The sequence below is a fragment of the Drosophila takahashii genome, chromosome 2R (genome assembly GCF_030179915.1).
Source record: "Drosophila takahashii strain IR98-3 E-12201 chromosome 2R, DtakHiC1v2, whole genome shotgun sequence".
NCBI lineage: Eukaryota > Metazoa > Arthropoda > Insecta > Diptera > Drosophilidae > Drosophila > Drosophila takahashii.
This window is the reverse complement of record NC_091679.1, coordinates 43,387,584-43,401,751: the sequence shown is the minus strand read 5'-3', so window position 1 is coordinate 43,401,751 and position 14,168 is coordinate 43,387,584. Positions and strand designations below refer to the sequence as shown.

The 14,168-nt window shown below is 45.8% G+C and overlaps 3 protein-coding genes across 4 annotated transcripts; all 3 read left to right on the top strand.

The window, feature by feature from the left end:
• The first annotated feature begins 367 nt into the window (after positions 1–367).
• On the top strand, positions 368–3,236 carry Ctf4 (Chromosome transmission fidelity 4). Its single transcript, XM_017145229.3, has one exon. It carries the CDS (start codon positions 448–450, stop codon positions 3,109–3,111), a length of 2,664 nt encoding a protein of 887 aa, XP_017000718.2. The 5' UTR covers positions 368–447; the 3' UTR covers positions 3,112–3,236.
• Positions 3,237–3,500: 264 nt separating this feature from the next.
• LOC108059782 (uncharacterized) lies at positions 3,501–12,397 on the top strand. 2 transcript variants are annotated; one of them, XM_070212391.1, is made up of 10 exons: positions 3,501–3,645; positions 4,150–4,474; positions 4,549–4,724; positions 6,686–6,887; positions 6,946–7,150; positions 7,820–9,690; positions 9,752–9,857; positions 10,233–10,509; positions 10,611–10,836; positions 11,180–12,397. In XM_070212391.1, the coding sequence occupies exons 2-10, from the start codon at positions 4,264–4,266 to the stop codon at positions 11,836–11,838; spliced, it is 3,933 nt and encodes a 1,310-aa protein (XP_070068492.1). In that variant the 5' UTR covers positions 3,501–3,645; positions 4,150–4,263; the 3' UTR covers positions 11,839–12,397. The 2 variants fall into 2 exon arrangements, with proteins under 2 accessions (XP_070068492.1, XP_017000701.2); XM_017145212.3 differs by having other exon boundaries at positions 3,550–3,703.
• A 480-nt stretch (positions 12,398–12,877) lies between these two features.
• LOC108059748 (uncharacterized) lies at positions 12,878–14,095 on the top strand. Its single transcript, XM_017145168.3, has one exon. It carries the CDS (start codon positions 13,039–13,041, stop codon positions 14,008–14,010), a length of 972 nt encoding a protein of 323 aa, XP_017000657.2. The 5' UTR covers positions 12,878–13,038; the 3' UTR covers positions 14,011–14,095.
• Positions 14,096–14,168: the final 73 nt, after the last annotated feature.

The window sequence follows — 14,168 nt, the reverse complement described above, 5'->3', positions numbered from 1 at the left end:
TATGAACTATTTTATTTTAAGGTTATTACGTTTAAATTAAGAGATAATAAAAAAAGGGGTTAAAGCTTACCTTAAATATTATTGTTAAATTTTAGCATTAAAACTAATATTTAGTTGCATATTTTAGTTTCCAATTGCATTATTTTGACAATAAAATAAAATACGTAAATAAAGTTGTATTTATTTAGGTAAATATACATACTTTTAAATACAACAAATAAATATATTACTAAATGTGACAAAATGGATGTCGAAACGGAAATGCCCTGAGAGAAAGGGTAGGGTATTTGTAAAACAGCTGATTGAACAGTGTTGTAAGCGAGCGACTCCAAAACATCCTCATAAAGTCGTTATCCAACACTATTCGGAAGTGTTTTCTTTTGGCGCCAAAAGTGGCGGAGATCAGCGCGAATAATTTACTTTAATTGTAACATTTAAAACCTAATAATGAGCTTCTCGCGCAGTGCCCTGCGCTACGCGCACACCAATGGCTACACGGGTCTCCTCTACACGCCGCGCGGCGAGTTCATCATCACCTGCGGCACCGACGGCGACATTCGCCACTGGACCTGCATCAGCGACGACGATCCGCGGTCCAGCTGCCTGGGCGAGTTCGTCATGTGCATCGCCCACACGGGCAGCCGCCTGCTGGCCTCCACCGATCGCAACACGGTGCATGCCTACACCTTCCCGGAGATGGACAGCGATGGCATCCTCATGCGGTTCACGGCTCCGGCTACCTGCCTCCGGGTCTCCGGCGGATACACCGCCGCCGGCAGCGAGGATACCACCATTAAGGTGCTCAAGGGAGACACGGCTGGCCAGGAAACCGTTCTGGAGGGGCACACGGGTCCGATCCTCGCCCTGGATTTGTTTGCGGAGCGAAAACTGCTCGTTTCCATCGCCGGCGATGGTCAGCTGAAGGTCTGGAACTTTGAGGAGGCCAAGGAGCTGAAGAGCATCGATGGCCTGCCCAAGGTGAACAGCTTCGAGAACGCCAGTCTCTACGGAACGCCCCACTTTGAGCCACAGACCGGCGAGCTACTGGCCTACGCGGCGGACAACGAGATTGTGGTGCTCAACACGGCCAACTGGGAGGTGGCCTTTAAACTCCGTGATGACTCCGTGTCCAGTAACTACAGCTGCTGCCAGTTCTCGCCGAATGGAGAACGCCTGGCGGCAGGAACAACCAAGGGCGAGGTGAGCATCTTCGATGTGAAGAAGAGGAAGGCTTTGGCGGTGGAAACGCCGCCCAATGACTGCAATGCCATCACTTGTTTGGCCTGGAATCGTTCTGGGGAGGAGGAGGTGGCCTTCTGCGATGCCACGGGACAGCTGGGCACCGTCTTTCTCAGCGATGCCGACGAGGCTGGCGGCGGCGAGGGTCTGGAGGATGACCAGGCGGAGCTTCTAGGTGATGACTATGAATTCGAGGGTGGCGATGACCTGGATACCGCAGCGGATGACGGCGATGGTGTTAGCCTGGAGCAGCTCAAGCGCAAGGTGATGAACTATGATGACACGTCCAACCAATCCCTGGCCAGCAGCAGCCGATCCGCCCCTGCTCCTCCACCCGCTGCTCCGCAGATCAAGCTCTTCAAGCAGCAGGCGGCCTTCCAGCCGAGTGCCACGCCCAGCGATCTGGAGCACCGCTACATGGCCTGGAACGATGTGGGCATTGTCACCGCGCATTTAGAGCCCTCGGGCGACGGCTCCATCGACGTGGAGTTCCACGACGCCAGCATCCACCATGCGCTGCACATCAGCAACTACAGCCAGCACAATTTGGCTAGCTTGAGCAGTGGCGCCTTGGCCCTGGCCTCCAATGAGTCGAGTAAGCTGGTGGTGATTGCCCTGGCCGCCGCCGGGAACAAGGAGTGGTCGCTCAGCCTGCCGGACTGCGAGAGTGTGGAGGCTTTGGTGGCCACCAGTCATCTAGTGGCCGTGGCCACCAGCTCCAGCTTCCTGCGCATCTTCAGCGTGATGGGCACGCAGCGCGAGGTGCTCAGCATTCCGGGACCAGTGGTGGCCATTGCTGGGCACGAGCACAGCCTAATGGTGGTTTACCACAGCTCGGCGCCCAGCCAAAAGCAGCAGCACCTCGCCGCCATGCTGGTCAACATAAATGGACTGAGTTTGCGGCAGGAACACCTGCCTGTTCCCTTGACGCCAGGCAGACAACTCGTCTGGCTGGGCTACAGCGACACGGGATCGCCGAGCTTCGCCGACAACATGGGTCTCCTGCAGCTTTACCGCCGCAGCAGCAACGCCTGGTTCCCCATCTGCGACACCATGAAGCAGAGCAGCAGCGTGGCCCACCACTTCTTCGTGGTGGCCGTTTCCGAGCGTCGGCAGATCGTCCAGGCCGTCCTGTGCCGCGGCACCTCCTACCCCATGACGAATCCCCGCCCGATGCTCCAGGAGCTGCGCCTGCAGATCCCGCTGTGCGACATTGAGCTGGAGAAGTCCGAGCTGGAGGATGCCCTGCTGCGCTCGAGTCTGATGCAGGTGGAGGGCGCCGAGAAGCTGCAGAAGGAGACGGCCATCAAGCTGTTTGCTTTGGCCTGCAGCAGCGAGTGCGAGACGAGGGCCAGGGAGCTGATAGAGTCGATTGCCTGCACTGATCTGCTGCAGCTGGCCGTGAAGTACGCCACCAAACGCGGGCGCATCCACCTCTCGGATCGCCTGTGCGAGTTGCTGCCCCAATTGGAGGCCGTCCAGGAGGCCCGCAAGCAGCAGACTTTGCTGGGCGCCAGCGGCATCGCTGCCACCATTGTCCTGCCCATGACGCCCACTTCTGGATCGCAGAGCGGTCCCAAGCCCAAGGCCATCGAGCTGAGCTCGGCTAAAAGGGGCACCTTGAAGAGATTGGCCAACTCACCGAATATGTTCAAGGCAGCGGCATCTCGTCCCTCGACTCCGGACATTACTCCCTCTCCGCTGGACACCCAGGAGAACATTTTCGGCGAATCGGAGTCAGAGGTTCCCATGGGCAAAACCCCCGAGCACAGGACTCCCCTGAACTCGGTCAATCCGTTCGCCATGAAGCGCAAACTAGGCGACACTGGAGTGATCTTCGGATCCGAGAAGCTGAAGCTCGCCAAGAAATAGTTTATTTTTAGATTAAGTAGGTTTAAGGCTCATATTTTAAAAAACATAATTAATCCATATCCAGCTTATTTTATTTTTAAGAAGATTTGTTTTGTCACATATTTTCAATTTGAATTTAAAATAGAAATAAATTATAATTTGTATAAAAAGAAATAAGGTTTAGAGAATGTTAGGTCAAAAAAGTTTGAGAAATTTAACAAAATTAATTTAATTCCTGAGGATAAGAAATTCGAGCTTTCTGGTGGTAAATTTTAGAATTATCTTGAGTTCACTATTGTTTTTTAAAATCCACTGGTTGAGAAAAGTAGAATACCCCAACTGATCTTACCGTTTAGTATTTTAAATCCCAAGAAAAATCCCAAAAAATACCGAAAAGCCCGATCGTGCCACAAACAAACACCGAGTTCGGGACTTACCCCGAATTTCAAGTCAAATTTCATGTTTTCGTTTAGTTTGATTTTATAAAAAGTGCTACACGCTAAAATTCCAATACAAAAATACACACGCACACACAAAGGAATAAACATTTAAAAGGTTAGGATGGGCCAGAAAAAGAATATCATTAGATAATAAACAAAATTTGCAGTGATATGTAAGTTCCAGCATTGGAAGGAAGGCTTGTGGATTTCGCTTAAAGCTCCAGTTCCAGTGAACTGATCCCCGTTATTTGAAAGGGCTCTCAGCTGCACACAGCCCAGATAGCAAACACAGGGACGGCGGAAGGGGGGTTTAAGTTGTGAAAAAGGGTTCTTGAAAAACCCCTTTAATTATTATTATTAATATAATTAATTTGTTGTACGTACCTATTTTTCCCAGTAATCCCCCCTCGTAAGCCCCTGCACTTCCATATAAAAAACCGCTGGCGCATCATTCGCGTCATTCGTTCACTGAACGTCGCGCCGTGCACTTCGATTCGTCAGCTGCAATTCCTAACGCTATACTATATCTATATAGTCTATAAAGATCCGTGTGTGTGTGTGTCTGTGTCTGGGCTTTGTGTTCGCAAATAACTAACATTTAATTGCGATCGTGCTTTAGGAAATAGAAACATTTCGCAAAACGATTATCGATCCTAGCCTTTGTGTGAGTGAGTGCAGTAAAACAACAAAAAATACAGAACAAAAAGACCAAGAAAACGAACTTCTGGACAAAATGACAAAAAACAAAAATCAAAAAAAGAAGGCGGCCGGTGCAAGAAGCAATAACAATAACAACAATGGCACCGGTACTCCGCCCGATATGTTGACACCGCCGGCAACGCCGCCGGCCAATAACGGTATCAAAGTCCCCCCAGGTACAGGTACGGGATCAGGTACCGGTACCTACGCCAATGGAATGCCACGAAAGCCGCCGGTGCCGTGGGGTAAGTTATACATATATTACAGAACCTATTTTTGCAATACCAAAACATCCGAACGATTATTTTTCCTCCTACAGAACGCGAATTCATCGGAACTTTTCTACTTGAGATGGCCCTGAAACAGGTGATCAGTGCCCAGACGGAGTGGTATGTGGACAAGATGAAGATGCGCCAGATGTTCGATGCCCATTTGGGCAGCCTGCCCAATAGCAGTGAAGTGCGAGTGCTGCTCTCCATCCAGGGAGCCTGGAATGTGAGTACCCCAGACTTGATAATACACTATCAGGCTTTTCACTTCCTCTGTCCAGACACATGCACAGTGAACACTTATGTAAGAACTCCCGGAACTTACGATACAACATTTTTAGACTGAAAGGGATAATGAACGTTATATTTACCACTCACTATTTTCAAATTTCGGCTGTTATAATTTGTAAAATATTTATTAATTATTTAAAAAGAAAATCGTTCTTTGCCTTTTTAAATGTGCACTAAAAAATAATTTTTTTACTATATCGAGAGCGCACTGTGTCTACAACGTATGTACTTCAGTACAAGTATTTTAATTTGCTTTAACAATTACCAATTTTATCATATACAGAACGAATTCTTTTGATTTTTTAAAATTTGTATGTATTGGTATTTTTGCTATTAAAGCAATATTCCTATTTGAAATGTAAATTAACTTTGATATTGTTTTTATTATCTTACCTAAAACGATAAAAAATTCTTTACTTTGGCAAAGTTCTTTTATACATATGTATAAGTTCAAACAAATTATAAATATTTCCCAGTGTCAGCAAAGTTCTAGAATGCTTACCGATTCGCAAGCCCACCCGCGATAAGAATGTATTTTGCATTGCTTTCCTTTGTTTTCTGACAGCCCAAACATTCGCTCTGTATTATCAACACAAATCACAAACACCTTCACATCCGATCGACGTTGTGACTAAATAGACGGCGTCTATAACCCGCTCAAGCACATGAGTCACTTAGTTGCGGGTTTGCCCCACCAGATCCATCTTGTGATGGTCCGAATTCGTATACCCTATAGCGTAACCTTTCTATACAATAACTCAACTTGGACAAGAAGCTTTACTACGTGTTCTCTTCCTTAAAAATAGCCGCCAATTGTCCAAAGTTAATAGGAAGTCCGATTATAATGAACGTAATCTACTAGAATGTTTGCTGATAGACCAGACTTAGACTTTATTTAGGGAAATCAAATTTTTATTTAGGAAAATCAATCAATATTTAGGGAAATCAAATGGTTATACAGAGGGTAAATACTTGTTCCGGGGAGTCCCAGGTGGTAGCGATCACTGATTGCAGCGTATTAAGAGTACAGGTCGGATTCTACACCGGCAATTAACTACTGGTTATTAGGAAAAAAGTACATTGTTGCAATCTGTTCAGAAATCCAGGCACTTGTCATGTTACGTTGGTTATAAATAAAAATGCTATTTTTAAATTATTTTTTAATTAAAAGTTATATTAGGTGTACTATTATAGTTGACATTAGAACTATATAGAACAAACTATTGAGATCTTTAGGGGTAACTACTGTTTAGGCGTAAAAGTCGATTGCATAGGAAAAATAAAACCGATCCTATGGTCTGAAATTCTGGTCAAAGGGACCGAAAAAAATAGTTGAAGAAATTGGATAAATATGGTCATAAACAACAATTTAAGTGTATGGCTCAAGTGGATTTTTGTGTACATTCAATTAACATGCTTCATTATACAAACAAAGTAATATAAATGCCTACATAGATCATATTTCCATATTTTAAGGGGATTTTTCGCTGTCAAGGGAAGAGGGATAAAAATACTTTTTTATTACCTTCTTAAATGTTTAGATATTTCCCTATTAGAATTTCCATTTTATAAGAAAATTCTTTCCCGCTTGTTAAATTTGAATCTTGAAAATGTATAAGAATTTAGAGTTGAAAATTTAGCTTGGGGACTAGAAAACTGTCCCAAGTCTTGTGAAATAATGTCGACCGAATCATGTGATTCCCCGTTTTTACTGATATGCAAACAATGGCCACGTAGCCTGCACTTGACTTTATATAGTAGACTCAAATTACGCCATTGCAGATTGTTGGCCACACAGATATAGCGAATAAGGCTATCAATAACTGAACTGCATGGGTGTAAGCAATAACAATTGAAATAAAATGCAATGTTTCGTTTTTCTCACGATCTCAACAGATTGGATCTCTGCTGCATAGGACCAACTTTCTGATCAACACGCCGCGGGGAAATAATAATTATCGCATCAAGAGCTTCTCCTTGATGGACTTTCGTAAGGAGAAGTTCAATTTGATGGATGAAAAGCATCGCTTGAAGGGTACCGTTGTTCAGGGTCTGGTTCCTGGAGCTGCTGTGGAGGGCAACAAGCCCTTGATCGAAGGTAGTCTATCTATAAGTTCTAAAGAGTTCCTAACTGCATGAGTGCTTTGTTTTATCAGAATATAAACTCGATACGAAGGCCACGGCTACGCTTCTAAAATACCAAAAGACGCAATTGCAAAAACCGGTGAAAGATTTCGATCTTACCTCTCTGGGTTGCTATATTTGCCAGGTGAACTTCGATACAATTGAGAAGTATGAGGAGCATGTGGAGTACCATGGCGACGAATCCGATTTCAAGTCACTCGAAAAGATGGAGAAATTGTAAGTTTCGATGGAAATATATAACATTATTTTATAGTAATTAATTATAGTAAAACCTCCTTTAAATTAGCTGAATGTTAAAATTAAGAAAAGATAAGTTTAATGATATTCGTATCCGTTTCTACTTGTATTATAAAATCTCTTTATTAATAGGCATATTTTCTGAAAGTAATATATGTTCTCGTAAAACCGATATGGCCATGTAAGTTTCCGGTCTTGAAAAAACCATATCGTTTTTACATGAAATACCCTTTTCGACCAGGTCAAATTTACCTGGCCACATATCAATTTAAAATTGATCTTAAATACTGTTAAATCGATCTACGTTTCATTTAGATTTTTGTTGGGTGTATTCATATATTATTTAAGCATTACTCCGTTATCGACTTGTATTATAAAATCCCTTGATTTCTAAAAGTAATCTCAAACTTATTTTATTCTATTTACCTGGCCACACATCAAATTTACCTAGCCACATATCAATTTAAAATTATCTTAAATAATGTAAAATCGATCTACGTTTCATATCGATGTTTTCTTTCGGTGTATTCGTATATTATTTAAGCATTAATCCGTTATCTACTTTTATTATAAAATCCCTTAATTTCTAACTTATACTATTATATGTATTATATTGTATTATATTAATTTTTTCTCTTTTCTTCACAGCTCTTCGCCCAGGCTGACCCTCTCGTACCAGACCTGCGTGGACAGCCACTACTTTGGCTTCACTTTGAAGACGGACAGCAAGGATCTGATAGTGAACAAGTTCATCATAGTGCAGTCGCGTCAGTTCTACTACGTCTACAATGCGCTGATGCCATTGGAGGTCCCATCCAGCGGGGAGCTTGTCTTCTTCGTGGACTCGCACGTCTTCATGATCCTCCGGGAGCAGCCCATCGTGATTGGGTTCACCAGCCAGGGCAAGAGATTCGTGGAGCAGCACCACTTCATGCGAACGGAGGCGCTGCCCAAGGCTAGCTTCAATATCAATCCGTATCGGCTGTCCAGCAACGAGACCTTCAAGAGCTTGGGTCTTCCGCCGGCCAATCCGCCCACCCAGGTGGCTAGTGCTTTGAAGCACGAGGATGCCCAGGTGCGGCTGGCGGACTTTGACCAGCACTATCGCAACTACTGTGAGCTGGGCAGGGAGATCACCCAGGAGAATCTCAGCGGCACGCTGCGCACCCTGCTCCAGGTGGAGGACATCGAACGATTGCAGCATTACCTGGGCCTCAAGCAGTCCAAGATGGAGCTGCATCAGTTCGGAAGGGAATTGTCGGTGAAGCTGCGACTGGGCGGCAACAATATGAGCGTAGAGGATGTCCTCTCGCCCGGCGACGATGTGCTGATCATCAACGAGAAGGGCAGTCCGAGCACGGGAGTTCGCCAGCTGCTGGAGGACAACAACCAGGTGCTGGAACTGGCCCTCAAGGATTTCGATTCCATATTAAAGTGGGCTCGCAGTGTGGACGAGAGGTTCGGATCGCTGGACAAGCAGCCGCGGGTTTACTTTGCCCGCATCCTGGGCGTCTCCACGCAGCGGGTGAACATCACTTGCGAGCGCCAGTTGCCGGACAACACCACCTACACCCTGATCTTCCGGCCGCTGCGGGCGGTGATGCGGTATCAGTACCGGGCCCTCCAGCAGTTGTCCCTCACCAGGCACTCGGATGTCCAGCGGATTCTGTTTCCCGGTGAGATCCCGCGGGATTCGATTGCTCGCGGCGCCTTGCAGCTGAGCAACCGGAGGATTTCGAGTAATCCCGAGCAGATGCAGGCGGTTCAGCAGATAGCGCTGAGCGAGAAGCTTCCAGCTCCGTATATCGTTTTTGGTCCTCCGGGAACTGGGAAAACGGCGACCATTTGCGAGGCCATCTACCAGCTGTATGTGCGTCGTCCTGAAACTCATATCCTGGTGCTGGCTGGTTCGAATACCGCCTGCGATGAAGTGGCTCTGCGGCTCTTGAAGGCCATTGCAAAGGCTCCGGAGAGTCAGCCGCGACCGCTGACCCGCATCTTCGCCGCCAGCTGCGATCGGCGCATCGACAACATCGACGATTTGCTGCTGGAGTACTCCAACATGTACGCCCTGCACTTTTATCCGGCCGTCCAGGCGGTGCACCAGTACCGCATTGTCGTCTGCACCCTCAGTTTGGCCGGCAAGTTGTCCACTGGAGGATTTGCCAAGGGCGGTTTGTTCTCGCATGTGTTTGTAGATGAGGCAGCGGCATCCACGGAGGCGGAGGCCTTGATGGGCATCACCTGCACCCTGTCGCCTACTTCGAATCTGATCCTATCCGGGGATCACAAGCAGCTGGGACCGGTCCTTCAGTCGCAGAGGGCCAACGAATGGGGATTGGGATTGTCGCTGTTCGAGAGACTCATCCAGAGGAAGTGCTACCAAATAGACGAGGACGGCAACTACAATCCGGCTGTGCAGACTCGCCTCATCCGCAACTATCGCTCCCATCCGGAGATTGTTTCCTTGTACAACGAGCTCTACTACGAGGGAAAACTCAGGGCTCAGGCGCCCATGGGTGAGTAGATGGTTTAACTAACTCCCGGGATCATAATACTATATATTATATTGCTCTGCAGAAAGTGTTTGCCGTTTTCAAAACTGGTTTCACATGCCGAATGCTGACTTTCCCATCATGTTCCATTCGGTATTTGGCACCACCATGAACACCAAGAGCTCTGTGAGGTGAGTGGATAATCAAGGGGAAATAAGAATAATAACTGGTTAATACGAAAAATCTAAAAATTATAATATAGAAAATAGTTAAAATTTTGCGATGACGAGAGTTTTAAGGAAGAAAAGGAATCGGAAAACCTAGTAAATACATTGTAAATAGAAAACAAATTGAAAAACATTTTCTAAACATCCGATTTTAAACAATCTGGAACAAAACTATTATAAGATTATCATAAGATTATAAGATTATCATGATATTCTATAAATAGGTTTCTTTGAACAAAAATCACTATAAATTGGGATATTTGGAATGGATTATAGATATAATTCCAGTTATATTTTTTACGATTGTTATCCTTATATTTATAATATACCATTTACCAGCCTGTGCAACAATAAGGAGATCGACGCCGTAATGGACTACGTCAAGGATCTCATGTACTTTGGTCTGAATGGCGAGAAGGTCTTGCAGACGGACATCGGCATCATATCGCCGTACAAGAACCAGTACCAACGCATCCAGGAGCAGCTGAACATGCGCAACTGGTCGCAGATAGATTGCGGATCTGTGGAGTTGTTCCAGGGCAAGGAGAAGCAGGTGATCATAGTGTCCTTCGTGCGATCCTTTACTCCCAAACTGGGCTTCTTGAACAATGAAAGGGTAAGTGTATATAAGATGTTGTAGAGAAATAAGTTTGAAAATGCGAGAAACCAAAGACCCGGAGAAACCTCTTGAACTAATAATATATTTTGATCATTTAGCGTCTGAATGTCCTGCTTTCGCGTCCAATGTCGCTGCTTATTCTTATCGGGAATCCACGAACGCTTAGCCAGAATAATGATTTCCGGCGGATAATCGAAATGTGTCGCGATCGCAAAACTTTGGTTGGATGCCCGTACTATCGCGAGGAAGTCAATGCGAATAAGGAAAACGGAGGACCAGCTGTGAAGCAGCCTGCATCCGGTTTGGGACAACCCCTAAAGCGAAGTAAAAATCCTTATCCATTTAAAGTGCGTCAGAGAAACAAATCGTGAGCTAAGAAGTACCAATCCAAATCCAACTATTGTCGATGACTCTGCTCTAATTGCATAATAAATCGGCAGCTATACGGTCATAGTTCTTAAATCACCGATTGCTTGTTTCTCTGGCCCGCAGAAAGGAGCTTAAAATATCAATATTTTCGATATATTTCAAAAGATCGATGTTTTTCTGATTATCTGTATTATCGAAACAATATTATCAAAATATCGAAAATATCGATATCTTTTAAGCTCTAGCTCAGTTAAAAAGTTATTTGAAACCTCTAACCCCCAAATCTTTTTCAATTCAGCTGCCCACACAAAGAATCCAGCTCAGGCCGCTAAGCTCTTTTACAACAAGGAAGAACTGCTCAAGCTGGGTATCGAGTGCAAGCCCCAGAAATCGGAGGTGGACAAACTATTTGAGGAGTTGCCCAAGGTTCCACGCTATGTGAATCATGATTCGGATGCGGTTCGTTCAATAGAGGCCCAACTGAAGGATTTGAATTTGGAAATCAAGCCAGCTCCACGACCCCTTGTTACACCAAAGCCAGCTCCACGACCTGTTGCTGCACCAAAGGCAGTTCCACGTCCTTCAGAGCCCCAGATCCCCACGTCTTCCAGACGTCCGGTGGTCAAGGCATCTGAACCATTGGTTATTCCGCCTTTCAAGCGACCGGAAACCCAGATGTCAGATCCACGTGGAACTCAACAATACATTAATGGAGTGCCTTGTGGCATTGAGTTGCCCAGCGCTCCGCCATTGTCGCCGCCAAAGACCAGGTCTACGACCTACAGCCACATTCCCAGTGGCCATCACCGGTTCGAGAACCTGCGTCCCACGCCGGTGGAGTACCGGCGCCAGCCGCCCTTCAACGAGCCCCACGGCAACTGGAACAACTTCGGTTGGTCGCCTCCTCCGTCACCAACACCACCGCCCAGGCAGAAGAAGACATGCATCATTTCATAATTGCAGTAGCCTCTGTGGAGGCACTGCTTCCTATCTACGGGGACAGCGGGGTTGCTTGGCCTAACAAGTGACCGCCGTGTGGGCCCCTTTTTGACTTTGCTATTGGCATTTGTGCGATCTGCGATCATCCATGCGCCAAGTAGCAAAACAACTTACCAAATAGATTCGCATCTGATGTGCGCCTGCTGGAAGAGCAGGTTCAAAAGAAAACTTTTGTCCTGTTTTTCCCGCTGGGTCGCATCCTTTGCGAATGTAATTGATTCGAGCATAGACATGGAGCCCTCAAAGTGAACACTTTTCGGTTGTAACGGCCCGAGTTTTTTCGATTTATCCTATGATCTTGGATTTCTGATTTCGTAGTATAAGCCGCAAATCTTGCGAGCCATTCAGTCTTTAGGTTTGACTTTGGGTGTTTTAAAATATATAATAATTTACAGAGAGGGGATCAGTATAAAACTGGATCCCCACAAAAATAAGTATGTAAACCGCGCCATTGAATTCCTGTAACCGTTCCATATCTATGTAAGACTAAAAACTTTTAATATAAACGTCACTCATGTGTATTCTGTTTTTTTATCCATTCATACAAGTTCAGGAACAATGCTTAATGTATTCCACGGTTTATTTTTTTATGGCAATTAATATGTCTAATTTGAATAAACGTAACCCAATCTACCAATAAATATTCGCATTTTTCGGTTTATTATAATGATCTAATGATCATGATATAATCTAATACCTGACTGTTGAGGTCACTATGGAGAGTCCAAACGCACGATACTTTACTTTTTTTAAGAGCAACTAAGCTCATTAAGCAGATTCCATATCCTAATCGCTTAACTATTTTCATATAATATGATATTATAAATTTGAAATGAAGAGATGAGTTGAACAAGTTCCTTTGAAGCTCCTTTTCTTTGATTATAATTATATGTAAATAGAGATACAATCTGATAGTTGTTACAAAGCGTTTGGACAAATATCAGTTTAAATTTATTTAAAAAGGTTCGCCTTTCTTTGAATCCCAGTAGGCCTTTCAAATAAACCCATTTTCAGGGGTCAACAACTCCACTGTTTAGAGCATATATTTTTCGTTAACGCTTCCAACCAGTTGAAATAGAAAATTAAAACTTTCTAAACTTACCAAAAATTACAGTGGAACCAAGACTGTGAGATTCCGCATTAGAGTAACCCGTGAAAATGAGTTCTTTTGGCAAGCCTAGTGGACCGAGTGGTCGAGGTGGCAACAGCAATTCCGGGGTCACAGTGCGATCCAAGTTAGCGGCGCCTCCAACGACGCAGACGACGGGAACACGCAAAACTGTTCACGGCGGAGCGGGCGATGGAGGAACCGATGCGGCTTGGAAGCAGCCCGGCCGTCGACTTGGTCCACCTTCTCGGCTGGTCCAGCCCACCATAGCCTCATCGCTGAGGGCCACCGCCAACAGGCAGACGGCCAAGCAGCAGTTCGAGCAAAAGGCTGTAAAACCTGAAGGTCCACCTCCGAAGACCATGGAAACGGAGGTCAAGAAGCAGCCCAAGCAGCGGGTCATGACCCCAGCGGCCAAGCAGGCGGCACGGGCCCGTCTCTGGCCAACCAAACCGGTGGGAGGCGGAGGTTTCGCCTCGAATCTGCGCAAGACTAAACCCCTGGAGGAACCCAGTCCTTTGGTGGATTACGAGTCCATGCTGGAGGAGGCACAGGCTGAAAAGTCCAAGCCGCAGGAGCTCCTGGAGACGGGCATCCAGACCAACGAGGCGGAGATCCTGGACCATAAACTAGTCCTCGGCGGAGTAAGGATAGTTTGCCCCTCAGCGCAGTTGGTAGAGCAAATTGATCGGGAGCGGAAAGAAGTGAAGGCCAAGAGGGAGCGACAGTCGACGCGCCGGTTCGCAGACTACGAACAGCAGGAGGAACTGCATCTGGACGAGCTGAAGGAGTTCTCCCTGCGCAATGCCGTGACCAAGCGGACGCCCAAGAAGCCGCCGCCCATCCAGTACGCCCCCTATGACAACCAGTACCAGAACGTCTTCAAGTCCATGGACGATTTCTTCAGCCGGGTGCAGTCGTCGGTGCCCAAGTCGGAGTCCGTGACCAACATCCAGGAGCGGATCAAGCGCAAGGAGCAGGAGCTGCTGAGCCTCTTCGACAACGTCGACCTGAACGAGTGAACCGGAAACGAATTAAATTAACTAAGAATGATATTTCAAATTAATTGTGTCGTACTGGTGAATGAAAGATTTTCCATTTTAAAAAGTTAGTAAAGTCTCTGTTATTGGATTATATTATCTTTAAAGGTTTTTCGAATTGACAGCAGTTCGAAAAATTA